The sequence below is a fragment of the Leucopleurus acutus genome (assembly GCF_964270905.1).
Source record: "Leucopleurus acutus genome assembly, chromosome: 1".
NCBI lineage: Eukaryota > Metazoa > Chordata > Mammalia > Artiodactyla > Delphinidae > Leucopleurus > Leucopleurus acutus.
Genome location: NC_139142.1, coordinates 74247981 through 74272553, shown reverse-complemented (window position 1 = coordinate 74272553; position 24573 = coordinate 74247981). Strand labels below are relative to the sequence as shown.

The 24573-nt window shown below is 53.7% G+C and overlaps 3 protein-coding genes across 3 annotated transcripts in view; 2 read left to right on the top strand and 1 right to left on the bottom strand.

Annotated features, from left to right (window-relative positions):
- Positions 1–5588, bottom strand: part of SLC7A7 (solute carrier family 7 member 7) — a 35927-nt gene extending 30339 nt beyond the window's left edge. The window contains exons 1-2 of the mRNA XM_082840985.1: positions 5531–5588; positions 2738–2894 (exon numbers count right to left, since the gene is read on the bottom strand). The gene's annotated coding sequence lies outside the window, so the exon portion shown is untranslated. The remainder of the gene's footprint in view (positions 1–2737; positions 2895–5530) is intronic.
- A 3911-nt stretch (positions 5589–9499) lies between these two features.
- On the top strand, positions 9500–12894 carry MRPL52 (mitochondrial ribosomal protein L52; the record flags this gene model as incomplete). The annotated part of the gene is given in 7 exon segments (XM_082837882.1): positions 9500–9536; positions 9539–9562; positions 9565–9603; positions 9706–9766; positions 9843–9910; positions 11914–11978; positions 12347–12894. Coding segments are annotated over 7 exon segments (447 nt in total). The 3' UTR covers positions 12500–12894.
- A 1392-nt stretch (positions 12895–14286) lies between these two features.
- MMP14 (matrix metallopeptidase 14) lies at positions 14287–23890 on the top strand. Its single transcript, XM_082855283.1, has 10 exons — positions 14287–14805; positions 18757–18905; positions 19160–19282; positions 19635–19942; positions 20491–20652; positions 20958–21118; positions 21283–21421; positions 21552–21702; positions 22181–22296; positions 22667–23890. The coding sequence occupies exons 1-10, from the start codon at positions 14701–14703 to the stop codon at positions 22999–23001; spliced, it is 1749 nt and encodes a 582-aa protein (XP_082711409.1). The 5' UTR covers positions 14287–14700; the 3' UTR covers positions 23002–23890.
- Positions 23891–24573: the final 683 nt, after the last annotated feature.

Sequence of the window (24573 nt, the reverse complement as noted above, 5' to 3'; positions counted from 1 at the left end):
ACACAGAGTGAGAGGTGGCCGCCCGAAACTTGCATCATGACCCCAAGGCTGATCCTCAAGCTGCTTCCGAGGAAACAAGGTCAAGAAATGAGACTGAAACCTCTGGCTGCATCCATGCCCAACTCACAGGCCCTTTCATCCTTAAGAAAACATACCAGGATCTATGGGCTAAGCATAAATTCCTATAAACACCTTCCCCAAATACAAGTTTACTCTAATTTCCTAAAACTATGGGTAAATAAGTTTTCACTGAGCTATACTGGACAGGCCCAGAACAGACAGAGGAAGTTGAGCAATTTGGGGAAAGCATATATTCTGTTTTTAGAGTCTACTTAACTCCGGTATCCTGGGTCTCCTTTACCAACAGAAATACACCCTACTTATTCTGAAATCCAACTGTCTTTCTGTTCCTTCTCGTGCCCTTTCAAACCCCCTTTGGTTATTCAACTACCAGAGAACAAAGATCTAAAAAGCCCTGGGGTAAGGGGGGTGCTTATCTTTACCCTACAACCTCCCCTTCTCGTCCCTTAAACTTTTTTTTTCACCCAGGAGGGGGACCCCGATGTTAGCCTTCCCAGAGATCATATCCCCCAAGCCACTCTCACAAAAACTTCTGAAATCCATCCAGAAGACTGTCCTTTTCTCCCAGCTCCCACTTAAACGTTCCTATAATAATAGTAACTCATTTACTGAGCACTTAGCCAAGCCAGACATATGGCTAAACACCTACATGTCTCATCTCATTTAATCCCCCCAGCAGCCCCTTAAGGCAGACACTAAGTGAGTCACCTGCCAAGATGCCATAGCAAGGGAGGCAGGTAGGTTAGCCAACAAAGCCCAAGCTCTGTGCTCTCTCTCCAACCTCCCCACCCGCTCTGACCTGCCCCGTCTCTAGCCCTCCTCTAAGGCAGGAAAGCCCTTTAGATGGCTCTCTAATGAACTACCTGGGGGAGGATGTGATTAGATTAAAAGAATGTCTCTGCTGTCCTTCAGTCTAAAGTCTAGGCTAGGGCGCAGTGGTTAAGAATCCGCCTGCCAGTGCAGGGGACAAAGGTTCGAGCCCTGGTCCGGGAAGACCCACACGTGCCGCGGAGCAACTAAGCCCGTGCGCCACGACTACCGAGCCTGCGCTCTGGAGCCAGCGAGCCACAACTACTGAAGCCAACACACCGCAACGAAGAGTAGCCCTCGTTCACCGCAACTAGAGGAAGCTCGCGCGCAGCAATGAAGACCCAACACAGCCAAAAATAAGTAATAAATAAAATAAATAAATTTAAAATAAAATAAAATAAAGTCTAGGCTAAAGGCTCCAACAAAGCCCATCCATCTCCTTCCTGGCTGCTCCTCCCCTTTCTCATCCCTTTGCAGGAACGAGAAACGATTACAAGTCCTCTTGGCAGTGCTGCTATATTGCTAGGGTGCCCACTTCTAAAGCAAACAAAAACACAGGGAAACACATCATCACGCTGGGCCTTTTAAGATCAAATTCCCTGGCACCAAGGGTGAGCATGTGTCCTAATGGGGCATAGGGAAAAGGAGTGAAGGGGCGACAAATGAAGGGGAAACTGTAAGGTTAAGTGGGGAGAGACGTGTGCAGGGTTTATTTTCTGGCTGGTGGTATCTGAAAGGTGAAATCCTCATCATGGAATCTTGAGACAAAAACCCACTGGGGTGAAATCCACACTCCAGCAAACAGCACACCCTAGTGGTCTCACCAGGAAGTGCTTATCTATATGAATGGAATCCCTTTCCTAGCCTACTCTTCAGTAGACCCACTCAAACTGGACAGAGGAGGCTGACTTCAGAGAAAAGATGCCCCCTCTTTTCTCAACCACTGCCCAGCACCAGCTCCGTGGGCAGGAAGGTACCATCCTTGGCGGCTCGCATTCCTTCCGGAGACCCCAGCTCTCAGGGTCATGCCTCCACCATTCAGGCAGCCTGGAACCAGCAGGACCTGTCCTGAAGTGCTCTCCCACCCCAGGCTTTACAAGAGAAACTTGCAGAGCCTGGAATCCCAGGAGATAACAGAGTTCCAGATACGCAGCACCCCGTCTCCTTCCTGTCTGAAGTGCATACCTCTCTGAGGACCTAGTGGAGATTACTGGACAACACACTCATCCTACAGGAGAAGTTTCAGATTCAGGGGTTCAGGGAACACAGGGAGCAGGGCCCCAGCAGGCAGGGAAGCCCCGCACCCTGACCCCACCTGTGAATATGACAAAACCAAAACACGCTTCCTCCAGGGACCAGCATACCGTTCAGTGTCTTGGTTCCTCGGTCAAGCTCAGGGAGCTAAGGTGAAAAGACACTTTCTCCCCCAGACACCCGCATCCTGCCTTCCTAGCTCCCACTGGGCTGTGCTGCCTCCCCGAATATCAGGAACAGAAAACAGACACACTCTGCTCCAGATGGATTCCCCCATCTCCCCAAGCTGGGAGCTCAGTTACTCCCTCCCCCATTCTCCATTTGTTTTTCTATATTCCACTGTAGCTATGACAGTCCCTTTAAAAAAAATTTTTTTAAAAATTGCAGCAAGAAAGAAAGTGTTTACTTCTGTGGCCAGGGCCTCCACGAATGCAGCGCTGAAGTCTCTGGGCAGAGGGCTCTGCATGGGGAGGGCTGGGGCTGGGAAAATAACAGGCTCACAGGTCTCCGGTCCAGCCAGTTCTCAGGACTCACTCCATCCTCCTCTGACACTTCCCCTCTCGCCCATCGTCCCTCCTCTCCTATCTCTTACCTGTCCTGAGATCTTCGGGCAGGTGCGAGGAGGAGGAGGTACCAGCACTCGGGAGGAGGGGCAGGTGCTGGGAAAGGGAACCCAGGGTAAGGCTCGAGCTCCAGCAGCTGTTGACTCTGAAGAGCAGAAAAGGCAGAGTGTGACTCCGGGGACCGATCTGGAAAACAGGAAAACACATGTGTGACTCTGGCCGGCAGCAGGGAGGGGCCAGGGAACGGGTTGGAGCTGGGACAGCCTGTTCAGACCCAGAGGACCTCAACGCCTGCCCGCCTCCAGGCACCTTCTCCACTCGGAGCCTCAGCTCCTCCTCCCCTCTACCTCAGCCCCTGAACTTCCTGCTTGTCCTGCATTTACTGAGGTCTTGAGTTTTCCCAGTGACCTAGGACCTAGGTGCTCTCCTGATGCCTTTTACAACTACCCTCCCCGCTCTTTCCATTCCCTACTCATCTCCCACTCACATACTATCCTTGGCCCTGTGGAGGGCATAGGATCCATGGTTAGGGCGTTGGAACTCTGTGGTCCCATCTCGAGCCTCAGTGCCATTTCAGCCCCTATGTAAGCCATGCATACCAAGGAAGGCCAGTTGTGGGGTTATAGCCACGCACACACCCAAACACTAAGCAAGCCCGCTCACATATCAGGTCCCCAGGTGGTTCACGTGATGCAAGTGTTGCCAGGTAAGAGCCGGCCAAGTGGGCCAGAGCAAGCCCTGGCACCCTGGGCAAGCCAGGGAGTTGGCACCCCCTCAAACCAGCATTATTTAAATATCTGTTGAATGTTTATGTAGCAGAAGTGGGGGAATACCGATTTTCTCGGAATAAAAACTGGAAGCCTCATTCTTTCTCTTCAAAATTAGAGCTTAATGCATGAATTCATTACATGCAGTTTTCTGAAGCAGACAGTTTCTTGGTAGGCATATCAAACCATTCTGAATGTAGACAATGGCATAAATCTCAGGGAGTGGCACGTCACAGCGCATAGCACATTTTCAGAATTCCAGCTGTGATCACTGCCTCTAGGCAACTATCAGTTGGCTGGTCTAACCCTGCAACTTGTACCTGTACCTGCGTGTTGCAGAATTATTCTAGAGACAGGTGGTCTAGGTGAGCAGTCGTCAAGGATTCTGTCAGTGGAGGGGAGCCAACTTACAGTTCACCAAGAGACAGAAGTCCGAGCTCATTGGCTCCAAACGTCTGAATTACCCTAAGGATAATTTAGCGCCCTTTTAGACCCAGGCTGCTTGCCCAGCTGGCCTGCCCCTTAATCCCACACTGGGCTCAAATCCAAGTTGTAAATGAGGGAAGTTCCTAGGAAGACAGCCCTAAAGCTGCCCCTCTTGGCACTGGCCCCTGTTCCCTCTCCCTCACTGCAGCCACACTGGTCTCCTTGCTGTTGCCACACAAGCATGCTCCCTGCCACCTCAGGGCTTCTGCAATGGCTGTTCCTTCTGCCTGGAACATTCTCCATGTTACTGTTCATTCCCTCACTCACTCCATTCAGGTCTGTACTTAAACACCACTCTAATCAGAGACCTTCCCTGAGGAGTCTCGGAAGGAGTAACTTCTTCCCTTTGCCAATCTCCATCCGCTTCACCGGCCGGACTTTTCTTCAAAGGCACCCACTATCACCTGGAGTTTGTTTGTTTGCTGTCACCTCCCCCACTAGCATGCAGCACCACCAGAGCTTTACTCGCTGGCATCCCCAGCGCAGGGCCCGTGCAGACAAACGAATGTTTGCTGGAAGCATAAATGAATGAACAATGCCCTTCCTCCTAGACTGATTTCCCAGTTGGGCTCCGGGAATGTCCTGAACTTGCCCTTCAGGCCCACCTATGCTGCAGCTGCTCTGGCTCCTAATCGACGAGTTTTGAGGGGGGAGGGTATTTATTCTTTTTGATTGTAATGGGTTGAAGGAAAGGAAAAGAGTATAGTTTTCACAGTTTTACTTGGCGGTCTAGAATGATTTGAAAGGGACTTTCCGCTTCCTCAGTGGTAAAACAAAAACAAAAAGCCCCTCATCTAACGCGCCTTCCCCGGCTTGGAAGCTCCCGGCTGCTCTGCCCCACACCCAGGCTCAGGTGGCCGGTCTGGGTGCGGCGAGCGCAAGGTGCGACGTCCGCGAAGAAGGAGTGAAAGGGCAGAGGGGACAAAGGCAGAGGGAGGCAAGCGCTCCGGCTCAAGCAAATGCAAGCGGGTTCGAGGAAAAGTGGAACTGCACGCCCTTCAGCGGGAAGTCTCCCCAGACCCGCCCCCGCTGCGCTCCTCGCCCCGCCCCACCCCCTTCCGCCCCCGCCCCGTCCGCGCGCAGAGCTCACCTTTGCCCGTTTCTCCCGCCCTGCCCCCCCTCCCAGCCTAGCTCTCCCGGCCCTGCCCCCTGACGTCGTCCCCGCCGTTTCCCGTTACTTCCCTCTTTCTCTCGGCCCCCGGTTCCGTGTCTGCGGCCCGAAGATCTCTCCTTCGCACCTCGACCCAGCCACCGCCCGCCCCCAAAGGCCCTCTGGGAGGCTCGGTCGCCTCCGAAGTCCAGGTCTGGCTGCGGCGGCCGAGGCGGGCTCTGCCCTGGGGCACCAGGACCCCACCTCACCCGGACTCCTTCGTTCCCTCCACCTGGCCAAGCAGTCCCCGCCCCCCCCCCCACGGGCTCCAGGAAGCGCTAGAAGAGAGAGCTCGTGGTCGGTGTAGGCGAAGATCGCAAAGGTCCGAGAACCGAGAGGCCCCGCAAGCCGCTCCCCTGCCCTGTCCTGGCTCGGGCACAGCTGCGCTGCCCCTGGGAAATGAAAATGACCGCGGATACCCTTAGACGCGTCCTCCGCCCCAGGAACGCTCAGCTTCCTCTTCCCCCCCTCCCAATCCAGCTCGAGCTGGCGGGCCCGACGGGGGTCTGGGCAAGGGCCCCGAACCCAGGCAACCCCGCCTCCAGCCCCGAGACGCTGTCGGCTGAAACTCGGGAGGGACTGTGGATCGACTAGCCCCGTGGGGGAGGGGAGGGAGCGGCGCCCGCTTGGAGCCAGGGGAGGGGTCTCCCGGAAGGGCGACTCAACTCTCCGCCCCCTCGGGGAAGCTGTTGCGTCAGCTTCAAGATCCCAAATTAAAGAAAGTGGTCTCCACCGGGCCGGGAAGGTGTCGGGCCGTAGAGCCGCCGCCAGGAGGCAGCACTTAACCAAAAATGTCCGGGCTGAGGGTGTCCGGGAGGCTGGAGTCCCCACCGCACCTTTCATCTGAAGGATCTTAGTGGCAGAGTGGACCAATAAAAGAGGAAGTTGCTGGACTAATTCAAGGAAAGGGATGTGAAAATGTTTCACCACGTATTAAACCTAAAAGATGACTTGTAAATAATACAATTTCCTTTAGTAGACTTCATGGACAGTCCAGCTTTGGCATCTTTTAAAGCCACTCTGCAGAGATTCATAGAGAACCACCCACCTTCAAGACCAGTCTGGTGGAAAGGCACACAGCTTAAGAGACTTCCCAGCTACCAGGCGAGAAAAAAAGAGCGTAGCCCGAGGTCATAATTTACCCATCCTGAAGCTGGGTCATTTAACACAGAATTTAGCCTGTACTGATTGAGCAGAGATTTGACAGCCATGGGAAAAGAAAAGGAATATGTTACAATAAATTATGTAAGTAATAAGGAAATAATATGCAAAGCAATGTATTGTGTGAGTGGGTGGTTTATAGCTGTCAGTTCCCACAGTTCTTGCATGGAGTGACAGTGATTTTGATCTTTTTTGAGCCGTCCTAAGGAGGAAGCCAAAGAAGGAACAGGAAATAAGACACTTCCCAAATAGTTCGCTCTTCTTCAACCTTAGAATTCAGTCACGGTATGCAAAAAGGGGAAGAGGTTGCAAAATGAGGTGGAATTAGCTACCCAGAGTCACCTTCACTTAATGTTCTTTCTCCAACATCATCATTATTCATCACAACAGTTTAAAAAGCACCAACTTGCCCAGTGCACATGTACAAAAATTACTGTATACAGACCTGACAGAAGGATATTTGAATAAACATGTTGGATGAAAACATGAATGGACAACAATGTGTTAAAGCCAAATGCAGGCTGTGATGCCCTGGAGAGGCAAAGGAGTTTAAGTAACAGAGGAAAGACATGAAGCTCAGATTCCGGATGCTTCCCACCATTGTTAACTCTAGCCTTTGCCAGATGAAGTCCAGAGGCTGAAAGACATTCAGTTAGGGGATGATGAAACCGCTTTCCTGTGGTTTAGAGTCTGATGAAGTCATTGAAGAGTGCTGTCCTAGTGCCAGACCCACTCCCCTGCAACAGTGTTCCATGAGGTCCCTGAGAATGCTGATGATGTTAGCTGTCAGCACTAGAGTTCTCTTTCTCTCTCCCTCTCAAAATCCTAACCCGTATTTCCAACCCATGGATTTCCAATCCATGGATTGTCCCCTCTGCCACATCACTCTAACCACATCAAAGGCTGAACTCACCTTCCTTCCAAAGACCTTTCCCCTCCCAGTTTTCCCAGTTTTACAGATCAAGATTCCCATCTGCCCCAAAGTCCTCCAGCTCTGGCTCCTTGACTCCCACGGCTATTAAATTAGTGCATGTGTTCAGTTCTGCATGTGGAGTTAATATTGTCCACATTATTTGTTCCCCTTAATGCATGTGGCCTTTTTCATGATTTTGCATCCATAGTGTGTGAGCTACTAAAAGATAGAGGAGTGTTGCTGGTTCAACTCCTTTATATAGTGTTGATAGTAGTGCCAGCCTTTCATCTTTCCTACGAATCTTGAATATTGACACCGACGTTATTTTTCCAGCCCTTGGCTCCTACCGCGTGATTCTCCAACTGTAAATTATGTAATGGGATTGCAGTGCTGTCTGCCTCAGCTGTCTATCTCAGAAGCAGCCAAAGGCACATGGAGTCTAGCCTGGGAAAGGTGTTACTCAGTCATTATTGCAACTGTAAAACAATAAATCCACAGCCACATTTTGGTTCAATTTCCTGATCTCTGAAAATTACAAGCTATCTCTACAGTGATTGCTTCCTGGTCTGTCTTATCTATTTTATGGGTTTATTATGAAAATTTATAAAGAAGTGTTTTGTATCATTTATACAGAAGTGTTTTGATAACTGAAAATTAAGTGTACAAATGTAAAATGGTAATGGTACTCTATTGTCTTACTTCCCTTGCTTAGTTTTTTGAGTCCATCCGTTGGCTTACAGCCAAGGTTCTTTTATTCCCATCCCTTCTTCTAGTTCAGCCCTTCCCTATACCATTCTTATTGTTATCAAAACAGCTGCTTTTACTTCTTAAACCAGGACCCACCCTTCCCCTCTTTCAAAGCACAGTTCAGAGCCACCTCCTGTGGAAAAACTTCCCAGTCTTGCAGAAGGAAACGATAAACTTCCAGATAGGCCATTACACCACTCCCTCAGGTTCCCCCAGTCAGCATGTGTTTAAGTGTCTATAGCCTAGCACAAGAGTAATGGCCACTTTTGTAGGAGCTTCACCATTTATAAAGCACTTTCACTTACCTTATCGTTCTTAAAATGTTTTCATAAATGTGATATATTTTAAGCTTTTTCTTCAATGAAGAAATTAGGGATAAATGACTTCCCCAAGGGCAAGTAAGGCATACCTCGGAGCTAACCACCATAATAAAGCAAATATCACAATAAAGTGAGTCACAGGAATTTTTTAGTTTCCCAGTACATGTAAAATTATGTTTACACTATATTATAGTCTATTAAAAGTGTGCAATAGCATTATGTCTAAAAACAAAGTACATACCTTATTCGAAAAATATCTTATTGCTAAAAAAATGCCAAAACAATTACAATAGCAACATCGAAGATCACTGATCACAGATCACCATAACAAATAATAATGCCAAAGCTTGAAATATTTCAAGCATTACCAAAATGTGACACAAAGGCACAAAGAGAACAAATGCTGTTTGAAAATCTGGCACTGATAGACTTGCTCTATGCAAGGTTGCCACAAAACTTTAATTTGTAAAAAATGCAATACCTGCAAAGCACAATAGAAGTATGTCTGTGAGTGATAAAAGAAAGAGGGAAGAAGCCACGGATCTGGGTTTGCCACTTACTACTACCTACCTCACAAGGTTTTTGCGAGGATTATATTATACAGTGTGTGGTGGTAGCGCTTATAAAAATGGAATCAGATGTTAGCTCCAATAACTCTTCCTCAAGAAAGCCTTATTAGCCTACTCCAGATCGTTCCCATCATATGCTCACAAGCAGCACCTACTTCCCTTCCCAGCATTCATCTCAGCTGTAATATTACAGTAATGTGTATGATTATTTATCTTCATCTCTCTCTAGACTAGGAGCTCTATCTGAATAGGGACGTCTGCTCTGCTCTCGACACCGAATACAGTGCTTATCACATACAAGTTCTTCAATTTCGTTTGATAAATGAGAACTGAAACCCAAATTTTCTGATTCACTCTAAATTTGACTCTTAGGCTGGAGGAAATATGTTACAGTGATGCCAGAAGACAGAATGCGGTCACGTGGATGTTACTCAACTGATATAAAAGAATAAATTTCAAAGGACTAGAGACCGCTGCTGGGCAATGGGGGCGGTGGGGGAAAACAGTTCGGAACGGTTTAGTCTGGGCGCAGGCGACTTGCGCACGGTTGTAACCACCACTGAGAATGCATACGCTGAACGACCATTCTCACCCAAAAATCCCTGGAAGCAGTTTTGTCCCTCTTTTCCGTACGATGAGCCAAGATGGCGCGGCCCTTGATTGAAAACCAGATTCAAGATGGCGACTCCCGGCTTCCCGCGCAGCGTCGGGCGTGGCCACGAGGTCACGCCCACTTCCGGTTCGGCGCTTCAGCATGGCTGCTTTGCGTTTACTGCTGTCTAGTAAGCGGGTGTAGGGTCCGGGGGCTCAGGGGTTCGTGGAGGCAGGCCCGGGACGCCTAGGCTGGCTGCACGGCCTCTTTCCCAACTCTGCCGTTTTCCCAGCAGGTGTCCGGAGGCTGCACTGCGGCGCCGCGGCTCGGGCGGGCAGTCAGTGGCGACTCCAGTGAGTGCCGGTCTGGGGGGAACTGACGGGCCAGAAGCTGGGCTGAGTCCTCACGGAACTGTTTTTCTCCACCCAGGCAGGGCCTTGCCGCCAACCCCTCCGACTACGGGCCCCTTACGGAGCTCCCAGACTGGTCTTACGCGGGTGAGCGCTGATCTGACAGTTAACTCTACTTCGGAGATTTTCACCCAGAGGGAACGCCCGTGGTCGGAGGGAGTTGGGGGGAGTGTCAAGGTGCGGGTTGTGTCTGAGCGGACAACGTATTGAACTTTGTATTTGGAGTTGGGGGGAGGAAATCCTATTGTTTATTTTATAAATTAAACTACAAACTACGCCTATGGAAAGTAAAGCTAGACAGGATCTTCTTGGCTTGTGGGGATAAGCAGAAGCTAACTCTGATGTGGGGCATCCCGCGGGAGGGACAAGACTTTATGTGTCTAAGAGGGACGTGGTTTTTTTAAAGTTACGAGGAACCGCCCTTCTGTGTGGTGAGTACATTGTTGAGAATTTGTTACCAAGTGCAGGTAGAGCTCTTTGAGAGGCTGCCTAAATGAGCGTCTCAGAGAGAGGCTTAGAAAGAGCGAGGACAGAGGATGACGGGCTCGCTTCAGAAAAGTTTCTTCCTTTACCTTAAAACAAAACAAAACAAAACGCCCTAGAAAGGAAGAACCTTAGAAAAGTTGAAGCCACTCCCCACTGCCTTGGGACTCCAGTTCACAGGTGGTAAAATTGAGGCCTACGGAAGTAAATTGCTCAGGAGCACACAGCTAGATAGTAGCAAAGCCAGGACTAGAACTGGGCAGAGGCCAGGCCCCCTTCAACAGCACAGCAACCTGAGTATTGGATTCTACAGGAGTATGAACCTTCTTAATCAGATATTTGGTGGCTGAGGAGGATGGTGAAGATTTTTTTCCTACTTGTTATTTACTGTAGGATGCCTAGGAGCTCCTTGAAGTAGTATGGAATATTGGGAAGACTCTGGAATTGAATTTTTTTTTAATTTATTTTATTTTTACTTATTTATTTTTGGCTGTGTTGGGTCTTCACTGCTCCACGCGGGCTTTCTTTAGTTACTGCGAGCAGGGGCTACTCTTCGTTACGGTGCACGGGCTTCTCGTCGTGGTGGCTTCTCTTGTTGGGAGCACGGGCTCTAGGCGCGTGGGCTTCAGTAGTTGTGGCACACGTGCTCAGTAGTTGTGGCTCACAGGCTCTAGAGCGCAGGCTCAGTAGTTGTGGCGCACGGGCTTAGTCGCTCCGTGGCATGTGGGATCTTCCCGGACCAGGGATTGGTCCCCCGTCCCCTGCATTGGCAGGCGGATTCTTAACCACTGTGCCACCAGAGAAGCCCATGGAATTGGGCTGGATTCTTAATCCAGGCTACTCTACTTGCTAACTTTGTGGTTAGCAAGTTACTTAATGGTATCTCTCAGTTTCCACAAATGTAAAAGAAGAATACCTATCTCAGATGGTTCTTGGATAAAATGAAACAACCAGTATAAAGCACCTGATATACACAGTATTGGTTCCCTTTCCTGATGAATATTATCTCTTATTTGTCTTGCCTTCAAACTTTTGGACAGAGTTTTCACTGTTTCTTTCTTTCTTTGTAGAAAGTAAGTATCCTTTTAATCTCTGTTATAAACTACTTGAGATCAGATACTGCATTTTTTCAGCAAGTCAGCAGACATAAGATTTTTATTATGGGCCTACACTATACTACAGTGAAAGTAAGGGATACAGTCCCTAATCCCAAGGAACTTAAAAGTCTAGCTGGAAAACAAAGCATGGACATTTTAAAAATTAAGTAATAATATTTCAGTGCTCTGCCCCTTTCCAGAAGGATTTGAGGTGGCTAAATAAGGCTAAAACCAATCAGTAGTACAATAAATGTCCCCAAACAGAGAGATGAATATTAAATGATGGAGATGCATTTCTTTCAGAAGAGAGAGCTGACAGAGTTGAAGAGGTTAGAGAAGGATTTCTGGGACAAGTACAGCTTGAGGTGGGCCTAAGAATGAGAATTTGGCTGGAAGGAAAGGAAAAGAGGGTGTTTCATTATAGAGTGACCTCTCTCCTATCACAGCCGCTTTCCCAGGGTCCTGCAGGCCATCTCTAACACTCGCCTTTTCTCTCACTTCTATCTGCAGATGGCCGCCCTGCTCCTCCAATGAAAGGCCAGCTTCGAAGAAAAGCCCAAAGGGAAAAGTTTGCAGTGAGTGGCCAGAGCCCACACAGAGCAAACTGTGTGTAATCGGGGAGAAATGTTAAATTGTAATTTGTCTTTAGTTGGCACCTAAGCTAACACGTACCCCTCACTCCGAGGTTTTATCCGCCAAAGGTTTTAACAGTACCGGGAGAAGGGAGAGTAGAGTGGGTCACTCCTAGGGCAGGAACCAATAGTAGACACCCATTTTGCTGCCTTCCGCCTGCTTCCCAGCCCAGGACCTGGTTCCACCCCTTCCCCAGTCAGGGGTGTCATTTTCCAGCTGAAACCTCTGACTTTGATCTGTGAATGAAAGGATATATGGTGCGGAGCTCAAGCCCCAGATGTTATCCACACTGTTTTCCTGTCTGTTTCAGAGACGAGTTGTACTGCTGTCACAGGAAATGGATGCTGGATTACAGGCATGGCAGCTCAGGCAGCAAGAGAAGTTGCAGGAAGAAGAAAGGAAGCAGCAGAATGCTCTTAAACCCAAAGGGGCTCTACTGCAGAACCCACGACCAAGTCAATAAAAAGCAACTCCTGTCTCCCCCGGCCTGGCTCTGGCTTTCTTTTCTATCACCTAGATGTGTCATCCCAGCCAGAAGAAAGTCTTTATGTTCCCCATCTGTCTTCAGGGCAAAAGAGGATGGACACCAGGAAGAACAGGCTGTAAGATCACTGCCTGGAAGTGTTGGCACAGTGCCCTCACCACAGCTCCATTCCGGTTCAGCAGAATCTTGCTCGGGGGTATTGACCCCCTCTTTTGCAGGCCATAGGACTGGCCCAACTTTGCTGCTCTGCAAACATGAAAAAGAGGGCAACAGTTAGTTTCCCTGGGTTTAGCCACACACTAAAGCTTTTAACAGCCCATACAGAGTTCAGGCCTCATGCAGTTACGCATTAATAAATGTTTTGAAGAAAAAGGCTTTCCAGCTGAGATCCACTTTTTGGCAAGCAACTGGTATCAGTTCTTCTAAACTTCAGATACATGGCCCTAGAGGATACTCCCACTGGGAAGGCTGACACGGGAACAGCAGACTTGGGTGTTGCATGTTCTGCTGAAGAGTGGGATCCTGAGGTTTCTGTGGTTCTGACTGAATTGCAGAGGTTGGTTGGAGAGAGGCCTGTACTTCCCAATCCCCACTTGTGCAGGGGAGCCCTGCGGTGCTCAGCCCCCAAACAGTAACTGTGGAATAGGTACCTAATAGCCACCATATACTTCCCACAGATCTGTTAGCTGCACAGGCCCCAGGGAAACCTTTCATTTTATTGATCATGGCTCCTCCCATGGATTCTGAGGGAAAAAGGACCTTTGCTCCCATTACAATACCGAGCACTGGGCTTTTCTTCCATTCTCCTGCCACAAATAATGTGACAGTTCTTTTATCTCTAGGATTTCTGGAACTTCCTACCTGACATAATTTCTGTCCAGCCTCCTTTATTCCTTCCCTTGCTTTCTTTCCCTCCCTTCTTCTCCGCCCCCCCCCCAACCTCCTTCCTCTCTTCGCTGACCAATGCACTTCCTGGATCTTAGATTTCGCTGATGGTTGGGTTTTCTGTGTCCCACACTTTTCCTGCCTCTGTTGTGTTGCTTTTCCAGATCTAGGCCTCAGCCTCTTATCTGTCTCCCTTTCCCACCATCAGCTCTAGCCTGCCCTCCCCCTTCCCTTCATACCTCCACCTTTTGTTCTCAGAGTCTGGTCAGCCCCTGAAGGAGGAGATTATACTCTTTCAGGGATTATCTCCTTTTCCGGTATAGAGCGGGAACTAAACCCCCGTAGGCCTGACTCCCATTCTCTCTTTTCTGCAGTTTCACCAAACGTGATTTGCCTTTCCCCGCGTTTCATGGCCTTGCACTCCTTTCCTCCCCATCCAGTTCTAGTTCAAGGGGCAGCAGATTGCAAAGGACAATAAAAAAGGGGGCGCATTCGTCTTTCTCCAGGGACAGGACCCCCAGATCCAGTGTGGTGGTGGGATTTGTCAGTGGGTAGTTAGGTTTCGTTATTGTTGCTTTTTTTTTTTAATTTTTTGTTAGGGTAGGGACAGAGGTGGCTGACAAGAATAAGGGACACAATTTTCAATACGGTTGAGCCACAGGCCCTAGCAGATGACCCCGCACACCGGGTCTCGTGGACACGGAAGATGCCCCCACCATCCCAGGCTCTGAGCTTCCCAGTGCTTCCCACAGAGGTGAGACGAACGGTGGAAGCAGAGGAATCAAGCCACCCAAAATATGCTTAGAAGGAGAAAGTCTCCCACATCCCGTCCCTTGAGTCCCCCCAAGCCCCCCGCTCTCGGCTGTGGCCTCAACCCCTGCAGATGGCAGCCTCCACCACAGAAAGGCAACTTAGGTTTTTTTTTTTTTACCCTGCTCTTGGCTGTAATTGGATTCAGACTGAAACAACCACGTCCGCACCGGGAAAGGAGGGCATTGGGGCGGGGGCGGAGGGAGCCTGTGGGAGAAGGGAGGGACCAGAGGAGAGAGCGAGAGAGGGCTCGCCATCCAGTTCGCAGACTAAGCAGAAGAAAGATCAAAAAACGGGAAAGCGGGGACGAGCAAACAGGCGCTTTCAAGAACAATCCCCTCATCTCCAAGCGGACAGCGCTCTAGGAATCCAAATTCAGTGCCTACGGAAGACAAAAGGCGCCCCGAGGGAGTGGCGGTGCGACCCCAGGGCTTGGGCCCCTACGCGGAGCCCGCACGGCCCGGCTGCCCGGACGGTCGCGGACCATGTCTCTCGCCCCACGACCCGCCCGCAGTCTGCTGCTCCCCCTGCTCGCGCTCGCCTCCGCGCTCGCCTCCCTCAGCTCTGCCCAAAGCAGCTTCAGCCCCGAAGTAAGTGAGCTCCTCCGGCCCTGCCGGAGTCGCGCCCGCCGGGGAGGCGAGCCCGGGGGTCTCCGAGGGGACAACCCCCATTCGGAGAGGAGGGCTCTCGGCGTCTCCGCTGCTCCGGCCTGCAGGGTCCCCCTTCCTTTCCTTTCCCTCCTCATCTCCAGACTTCCAAGTCGATCCAACTTTTGCTTCCTCCAACTACCACCCCCCCCAACGCGCGCGCGCGCGCCGCCGACTTTCTTTCCCATTCCTTTCCTTGGAAGAACTTTCCTGCCGGGGCCCACTCCCCACCCCTCCCCTGTTCCCCTGGGCTCTGAGCTCAGCTCTGGAACCGGTCGGGAGCCTGATAAATATTTGGACTCCGCTCAGACCCCGCGCTGTCCTGGTTTCTTGTCATGTGCGAGAGTTTGTTGTTTCTTCGACTTTACAGTTCGCAGGCGCTCTCCCGCCCGCGCTCGCCGGCGCTCTGCCGGCCGGGAGGGCTCCGGGGACGGCGCCCCTTGGCCCGGGCCCCCCACGCTGCGGCCGCCGCCTCGCTGGCGCTCCCGGCCCTCCTCGGACGCGTCGGCTGCCAGGGGCGGTCGGGGGTGGCCGGCGGAGCGGGCCCGACCCCCACCCCATCCCCCGCCTTTCCGAGAGGACCCTCTGTGTCCCGGCCCGGAGCCCTGGCGTCGAGGGTCGCGGCGCTGGCGCCCTGGCCCGCGTTTCCGGACACACAAAGGTCTCCTTGTGAGCCGGGGCCTCGGCCGGGCTGCCGCCTCCGCTCCCTGCTCCCCCTTCGGCGCCTTTAGGCTCTTTTTGTTAATTGCTTTTCTGTGTTAATTGCAGGGAGACTGGGGGCGTCGTACGGGGAGCGGGGTGAGGGCCTGGCCCTGGGCTCCCGCGCAGGTCTTGACTGACTCGGTTGCCCCCCACCCATTCCCCGACGCTGGCCCACCGGGCTCGGGAGGAAGTCGCGTGGGAGTTGTCTGAGGAAGTTTTTCCTCTCTCTGTCTTTTATTTTGGGGTGAAGGTGGGAGACGGATTTGATCAGCTTCTTATTTTGGGCCATCCCAACCCACTCAGCTCGGCCAGGGCCTGGGTGCGGTCGGGAGGGGCCGGGAAGGGCCCCTGAGCAGGGGGAAGGGATCAGGACTTGGCTTCCTCCCTCCTGGTCCCGGCCCTGGTCCCACCCCGGGAGGAAACATCTCCAGAAAGAACACACTCTCTCTGTCCTGAGACTGACAGGAATAGTGTGGCCCTAGGCATGGAGGTGACCACGGAGAGTGAAAAATCTGCCCAGGGGCTAAGCCTGACAGGGTCCAGGAGGGAGGAGGAGGCATCCTCTTTCCGGGCCTGGAGTCTTCATCAGAGGCCCGAAGGGGAGAGCGCCTAACAAAAGGAGCCCGGGCATCTGGGGGCTTCCCGCTGCCAACTTCGCCTGCCCTGCCTTCCTTCCCTCCCCTGCCCCACTAGGTCCCCTTGGGGAGGGGCGGCAGCCCTGGCTCTGTTTTAAGCGGGTCATGGGCAGTCCCAGTGCCAGAACCATCATTTGCTTCTGGACCATGGAGGAGTGGGAGGCAGAGGGAGGGAGGAGCAGGCCCAGAGGCTGGGATCCAGGGCCTGCAGAAGAGCCAGAGATTCACCCCAACCCCCTCCAGGACTCCTAGGCCGGTGAAGTGGGCCTAGGAGTGGGAGGGGTTCCTTGTCCTTGACTTTCCCCTAGAGGAATACCTTGCACCACTCAGTTTTCAGGACAAAGCCAGCCGACTCAGTTCTCTGACCCTGCAGAGTTGCTCCCTCTCCAGGCAAATCTGGAGGGAGAGCTGGGGTGGCCCAGGCCTCAAACAGCCGGCCTCCTCCCACCACCTCCAGGGTCCTGCACCAGCTCCGGGACAGCCCTCTCCTCTCCTCGGCCAGTCTGGCACTTGGCCCTTCTCCCACTCAGCCGCAGACACAAGAGTCCTCTCTTCTGTGGTTCCGACCTCATAGTCTCCTCTGTGGTTCTTGCTTTGCTCGGAGCCTAGGCCTGGGAGGAGGAGAGGAATGGGGGCACTTCCTTTCCAGGACTTGTGGCTCTCTTGACTCCAGAGAAGTCCCTTTCTTGACCAAGTCTCCACCTTTCTCTACTGCATATGGGGTGGGGGTTGTGGGAATATTTAGACCTATCCACCTTCTTGAAAGACTCATCAGGAAGAGGGATGTATCCCAGAGCTCCCAGATGTGGATTCGCCCTATCTCTCTGCCACCCTCCCTCCTTTCATCCTGCCCTAGGAGCTTTGCCCCCTGAGGGTTGAGGGGGCCTGACCTCAGTCTTCCAGCTCCAGCAGTGGGCTGCTCCCATCCTTTCCCAAAGCTGAAGCAGCTGCTCCCCCACCACAGGTCATAAACCCGGGATGTGACTACCCTACAGGTGAGGCCAGGGGCAAAGGGAGATTCCTGCATACTTGGGCACAGGCCACAGCAGGCCTCCTGCAGGCACTAGCTGTGGCATCAGTTAGCGCAGGTCAGGGCAAGTTTAGAGCTCCCAGGAGAGCAGCCCCAAACGAGCCTCCTGCTCTGCTCCCCTCTGGTATAACAGAGGTTAAACTTCGCTCCCTGCCTTCTTCCCCTGAGGAGGGGCTCTCAGAGCGGGTGGTGCTAGGGTTGTTCTGGCCAGGCCTGTTGGCTGGGGAAAGGCTGTGTTGTTTACATCTCGGGCCCTAACTCCCATCATCAGCCGTAGGGGATCACTTCCCAGAACCATGTTGCAATTCTTGCCCCTGCCAGCTCAGGTCCCCAGTCAGCTGCTCCTGAATCACCCCCAGCCCCAGTGCAAGAGCACTGCACCACCGTCAAGGCCTGGGCCTCGAAGTGAAGGGCCACGTGGAAAGCCATCCTAATGACCCGGAGTAAGGGATGCAGCGCCACTCTGCACTCCAAGCTCCCGCCCTAGGCAACCTGCAGCCTCCTCTGGACTCCTTAAGAAGGCAAAGCTGGAGCAGGGACCAGAGCCGTCCGAGTAGCATCTCCCCATAGGAGGATCTGAGCATGTTCATGTTCCATATAAAACTTGGCTCATTTTACTTTTCAGGCTTTAGGAAAAGACTCCATTTTTCTTACAATAAAGGCTGACTTTTCCCTCAACAGGGCTTTGCAATGTGGGTACCTTTCAATCAAACACCAAAAACCTAACTTTACTTTAAGGCAATATGCCAGCCTTTATATCATGAACAATTTCACATCATACCTAAAATAAACTACAGTCACCAAAATACTAAGTAAAGTACTAACCCTAATCCTGACCACCATCCCAATCTCCCACTCCCTCTACTGAGAACCTTAAATGGGTCTTTAGGTCCCAAGCCCTAGGTCAGATGCTGCTTGGATGGCGACAGTGGCAGGATCCTGACTCTGTGACTGGATCACATCCGCACCACCTCCAAACGCCCCAGCTTCCCCTATCAGCAGCCAGCCGGAGCCCTAGCTCCTTTTCTGCTCTCCTTTCTGAAAAGATCTCAGCTGTGTATACCCCAGAGGCACAGCATGCCTGTCCCAGGAGAGCCTCATGCCAGGCCCCAAAGCGGAGCCCCTCAGCCTCTCCCCTCTCCATCCACCATGGGCACACTCCAGCCTCAGGTGGGACACGCTGTATTTACAAGAACACCGACACAGAGGAGAAAAGCACTAGAAGGAATCTCAGCTCTGAGAAGACGTCCTAGAACTCAACTAAACCACCAGGGCTCCCATCAAACGAGTTACAGCCAAAGCCCAGCGCTGTGGTTCCCCACCCCTCCAAGAGGATCAGCCATACTAGGACCCGGGCCAGAGTTTGGGTCCAGCCTGGGAGTTCCTCCAGACCCATTGCCAGAGCCAGGCTGGGAGCTCACTGCCCTTTCCACACCAAGCCAAGGGTGCATTCCAGGTGCCGTGAGGAAACAGAGGCTCCCCTCGGGCCAGGTGGGGATGCTCCAAGCCACATCCCTTTCCCTACAGGCCTGGCTGCAGCAGTATGGCTACCTGCCCCCTGGGGACCTGCGTACCCACACACAGCGCTCGCCTCAGTCACTCTCAGCTGCCATCGCTGCCATGCAGAGGTTCTACGGTCTGCGAGTGACAGGCAAGGCTGATGCAGACACCATGAAGTAAGTGCTAGACCCTGGCAGGAATTCTGCCCAGCACCCACCGACACAACACTGAGTACCAGAGAGGCTGCCACCTGAATGCCTGATTCCACCCCCACACCTCATCCCCACAAGCTGATCCCGACCCTCTCCTGTTCATCCAGACCTCATGACCTGTCTCTTCCCCACACTGACCCTGGGGCCGGACATTCCCCCTCTCCTCTGAAGACCTTTCTCTTTCATACGCTCTCCTGACCACAATCCTCACACCCCAGGGCCATGAGGCGCCCCCGCTGTGGCGTTCCAGACAAGTTTGGGGCTGAGATCAAGGCCAATGTTCGAAGGAAGCGCTATGCCATCCAGGGCCTCAAATGGCAGCATAACGAGATCACTTTCTGGTGAGTCCAACAGGCAAGTGGCCTTTCTCACATCAGGTCACCCTTCCCTATCAGTGGTGCTTAGAGACCCTGAGGCTCCCTTCCCTACTCACCCCTGTTCCTGAGAAGCATCCTCGGGGGTAGGGAGGAAAATGGCTCTCATCCTGGAGACGGGTGCAGCCGGTAGAAGGTATATCCCAGGACCAGAAAGCCCTCAGTTCTTGGGACAGAGGCATCGTGAGGCGGCGGGAAGAGCTGGGTCAGACAAAGGTGGCTGGACGGCTCAGTCAGACCTGGGAGAGTACAGGAAAGGAGTTCTGCCCCTTGTTGTCCTAACGCACTCCCATCCTCTCCCCACGTGGCTGGACCTCAGCATCCAGAACTACACCCCCAAGGTGGGGGAGTATGCCACGTTCGAGGCCATCCGCAAGGCGTTTCGTGTGTGGGAGAGTGCCACGCCGCTGCACTTCCGAGAGGTACCCTACGCCTACATCCGTGAGGGCCACGAGAAGCAGGCCGACATCATGATCTTCTTTGCTGAGGGTTTCCATGGCGACAGCACGCCTTTCGATGGCGAGGGTGGCTTCCTGGCCCATGCCTACTTCCCAGGCCCCAACATCGGAGGGGACACCCACTTTGACTCTGCCGAGCCCTGGACTGTCCGGAATGAGGATCTGAATGGTGAGCGAGGTAGCCCGGGGACTCTTATCCCTGGAAGAGTCAAGAGTCATTTGTATGGGGGTTCTCCAGCTTCCTCCCCAAGCCTCAGACCCCCAAATCTCAGGGCTCTGGGGGACCACAAACATCTCCCGGTCTGACTTCCAATGAAAGCAGGAATCCTGTTTTGAGCTATTTACATCTGGTCCCTTCTCTCGCCCAGTAACTGACTTCCCAGTCAAAGACTTCAAAGCATCTGCATCACTCACTTTTCCAGGCAAATGTCATGTCTGGCTCCTGGGAGAAACTGAGGCCCCGATAGGACCTCAGCTTCCCGATCCTTGCTGGGATTTGGACCCGGCCCCAGAACAGTCTCTCGCCTCTACCCAGAAGAGTTGCTGGCTGGATTTTGCCTCCTCTGCCAGCTATGAGGCTGGAACTCGGGATCTGGTCACTTTGGGTGGAAAATTTGGCAGGCGGGCTTCGTTGTGAACCTGAAGATTCTGACGGGGAAGCAGGGAGTCTGAGGGAAGAGACTGAGGCTGCCATCATAACCATCCCCATCCCTCCAGGGAATGACATCTTTCTGGTGGCTGTGCACGAGCTGGGCCACGCCCTGGGGCTTGAGCATTCCAATGACCCCTCGGCCATCATGGCACCCTTTTACCAGTGGATGGACACAGAGAACTTCGTGCTGCCCGATGATGACCGCCGGGGCATCCAGCAACTTTATGGCAAGTAATCTACGCCCACATCTGCTCCTTCCTCTCTGCCCCTTATCCTCTCCTGTTCTCCCTGGCCTGTGCATTTTCCCCTCCCTCATGCCCTACAGTCTCCCGCCGGCCCCCCCACCTGACCCTGCCTCCATCCGCTCCCACTTTTGAAAGACCCCACCTTTTCTGTCCTTGCCCAGCTGATTGCTTCAGCCTCCCGCAAAGGCCCAGCCACACCTCTCCAAAGGTGTTATCTGCCCATATGTCTGTCCTTTCCTCCTACTCTGCCACCAAGTCTGAAGTGCCCCTCCTGTTCTCTGCCCCAGGGAGCGAGTCAGGGTTCCCCACCAAGATGCCCCCTCAACCCAGGACCACCTCCAGGCCCTCTGTCCCTGATAAGCCCAAAAACCCCACCTATGGGCCCAACATCTGTGATGGGAACTTTGACACCGTGGCCATGCTCCGAGGGGAGATGTTTGTCTTCAAGGTGAGAGGGAGAAGTGGGTTGGTGTGGGGGACAAAAGGGCTCCATGACCGGGAGGCTGGGTGGAAACAGCAGCAGGAGGACTAAATCCTAAAACTGAGGCAGTGGGGGAGCTTTGGGGACTGAGCTGGAGGACAAAGCTAAAGATGTAATGAACTGCCTCCCAGGAGCGCTGGTTCTGGCGGGTGAGGAAAAACCAGGTGATGGATGGATACCCCATGCCCATCGGCCAATTCTGGCGGGGCCTGCCTGCATCCATCAACACTGCCTACGAGAGGAAGGATGGCAAGTTTGTCTTCTTCAAAGGTAACCGGACATTCTGCCTTAGTCTTTGGGTGTGGGGAGGGTCTCCCTGGAGGAGCACATTCCACCTGACTCCTCCAAAGACCGTAGAGCCCAGGTGGAATCAGATCCTGCCCTCCCCTCTCCTCCCCAGGAGACAAGCACTGGGTGTTTGATGAAGCTTCCCTGGAGCCTGGCTACCCCAAGCACATTAAGGAACTGGGTCGAGGACTGCCTACCGACAAGATCGACGCTGCTCTCTTCTGGATGCCCAACGGAAAGACCTATTTCTTTCGGGGAAACAAGTAAGGCCTCAATCCCTGGGCCCCAGGCCTCCCTCCTCAGACACCACCACCAGGTTCCCTCAATCCTGGAGGAAGACCTACTTTCCCCCTGAAATGTTTCCCTGGAGAAGAAGCTGGCTGAGCCTGTGCTGTTGCCTAGCAACGGGCAGCCTCCATTGGGTGCTGAGTGAGGGGGGTATGACCGGGTCACCGTTTCAGACCTGCTCATTTGATGCCTCCTGCCTCCAGCCCTGTGCCACCGCTCCAGCTGCCAGGCACTGTCATTAAGGGCCGCTGGTGGCTCCTTGCAGCCTGGGCCCTCCCTCCCACCCCCACCTTCCACCGCTTTCAGCTGCAGGCCCTCATTACTCAAAACCCCTGTCCCCCCGCCCCCATCCACAGACACCCTTTGCTCACCGGCGAATTCAGTCCCGGGTCCCACTCCCCTCGGAGGACATGCCCAGTGTCCAACCACTTCCCTTCCCTGCCTCTCCCCCAGGTACTACCGTTTCAACGAGGAGCTCAGGGCAGTGGACAGCGAGTACCCCAAAAACATCAAGGTCTGGGAAGGAATCCCTGAGTCTCCCAGAGGGTCATTCATGGGCAGCGATGAAGGTGAGAGGGGCACAGGAGGTGTCTGTGAGGGGAGGACCGGAAGAGGGAGTTAAGAGAGAGCAGGAGGAAAGACGGAGAGGATCGGGTTGAAAATAATGATGAGGAGGACAGGGGAGCCCCTGCCATGTGCCAGGCACTGAGTAAGTGCTTTCCACGCTTCGGACCCCTTAATCCCCACCACTGTCTCAACCTGGTGCTAGAGTTACCTGGTTTGACAGCTGAGGAAACTGATGCTCAGAAAAGCGAAGCGATTACCTCAGCTGGCGCGCACGCTGACTGGATTCTCTCCCGCTCTTCTTCTCTCTTTGCCTCTTCTCCGGACGCACCGCACCTCTCATCTGCAATGCCGCCTTCTTGCTGACCCCTGCAGTCTTCACTTACTTCTACAAGGGGAACAAATACTGGAAATTCAACAACCAGAAGCTGAAGGTCGAGCCTGGCTACCCCAAGTCAGCCCTGCGGGACTGGATGGGCTGCCCGTCGTCGGGGGGCCGGCCGGATGAGGGGACTGAGGAGGAGACGGAGGTGATCATCATCGAGGTGGACGAGGAAGGCAGCGGAGCAGTGAGCGCGGCCGCCGTGGTGCTGCCTGTGCTGCTGCTGCTCCTGGTGCTGGCGGTGGGCCTTGCCGTCTTCTTCTTCCGACGCCACGGGACCCCCAAGCGACTGCTCTATTGCCAGCGCTCCCTGCTGGACAAGGTCTGACCCCCACTGCTGCCCGCCCACTCCTCCCACGAGGACTTTGCCTCTGAAGGCCAGTGGCAGCAGGTGGTGGTGGGTGGGCTGCTCCCGCCGGTCCCGAGCCCCCTCCCCAGCCCCCCCCCCACGTCCCTTCTTCTCTGTCCCATGACTGGCCTCTCCCCCCCTCCGCGCTGGCATTGCTTCTTCCCTAGATGGGTCCCCCGGAGGCTGAGCAGGGGCCGGCCTCCCAGCCCCTGCCCCTCAGGGGCCCCCGTGGCTTGGTGTGTGTTCAGCCCCATCTGAATGTCCGGGCTCTGCACTTGAAGGCAGGACCCTCAGACCTCGCTGGTAAAGGTCAAATGGGGTCATCTGCTCCTTTTCCATTCCCTGACATACCTTTAACCTCTGAACTCTGACCTCAGGGGTCTCTGGGCACGCTAGCCCCGCGAGCCCCCGGGGGTACCCAATTGGCAGCCTCCCACCACTCTTACTGGCTGAAAGAAATCTAATCTTATTGTGAGGGGGAGACCCTGAGAGAGTGAAGGGGTGAGGGCCACTCAGCTACCCTAAGACCTTGGGAGGAAAGCTCAGAGAGGGTCAGTCCTCTCCACCAAGATCCGCCTCTGCCCCACCTGCCCCCGAGAACTTCCACGGAAGGAGCCTGAGCCATTAAGGACTAACCTGGGGCTGCAGAAACCCTTGACAGCCCTACCCTCCCAAACGTTAGCCTCGGATGGGGATGTCAAGGTTGGAAGAGCTGAGACCAGGGGGTGCAGCTACCAGGGTGGGCCCCAGGAGTCCTGGGGGTGAGCCTGAGGCCCACAGAGAAAGAACCTCACTCAAATGCAGGCAGCTGGGGTAGGGACCCAGGGGCAGAGCAGTCAGAGAGGATAGGACAGGACCAAAAGGCAAACCAGGGAGTTGCAGCAGGAGTGGATGGCGGGGGGCCGGGCAGGCCAGGCCGGCAGGGACGCCACAGGGCGGGCTGTGGTAGCCGGGGGAGGGCACGTTTTATTGGAGCTCTCAGGAAGGGCCCGAGAAAGGCACACCTGCTCCCGTTTGGTGCCCTGGCTTCAATCAGACCGCACGGAGGGGAAGGCGGGGAGCCAGAGAAAGGAGCAGAGAGGGCACGCATGGGGGACTGGCGACCCGGGACCTTGATGAGAGCAGCCACCTAGCTAGGGAGCCGAGGATCAGCCTGCCTCCGCCAGCCTCCGGGAAGGGGCGGGCGCCTGGGCGTTTTGTCAGGTTAGCCCCTCGCTTCCCGACGACCCCCCCCCAGCCCTTCCTACAGGTGTCCTGCCCTCCCCTCCCCACCCGGCCCACCCATTTGAGGTCTCCTTGGGCCGCCGAAGGTGGTCCTGGTACCCGGAGACCTGGGAGAGTGAGAGACCACGTGGGGGCAGTGAGCGGAGAGGGATGTCAGGGGTGGGAGGAGCGCGGTGAACGGTGCTGGCAGTCCGGCTGAAGTTGTCTTGTTTGGGTTTTTTGTTTTGTTTAATGTATATTTTTATTATAATTATTATATATGAATTCCCTTCAAATCGTTCCTTTTTGTTAACAAGGGGCATGGGGAGGGGTGGGGGTGGGGCAGAG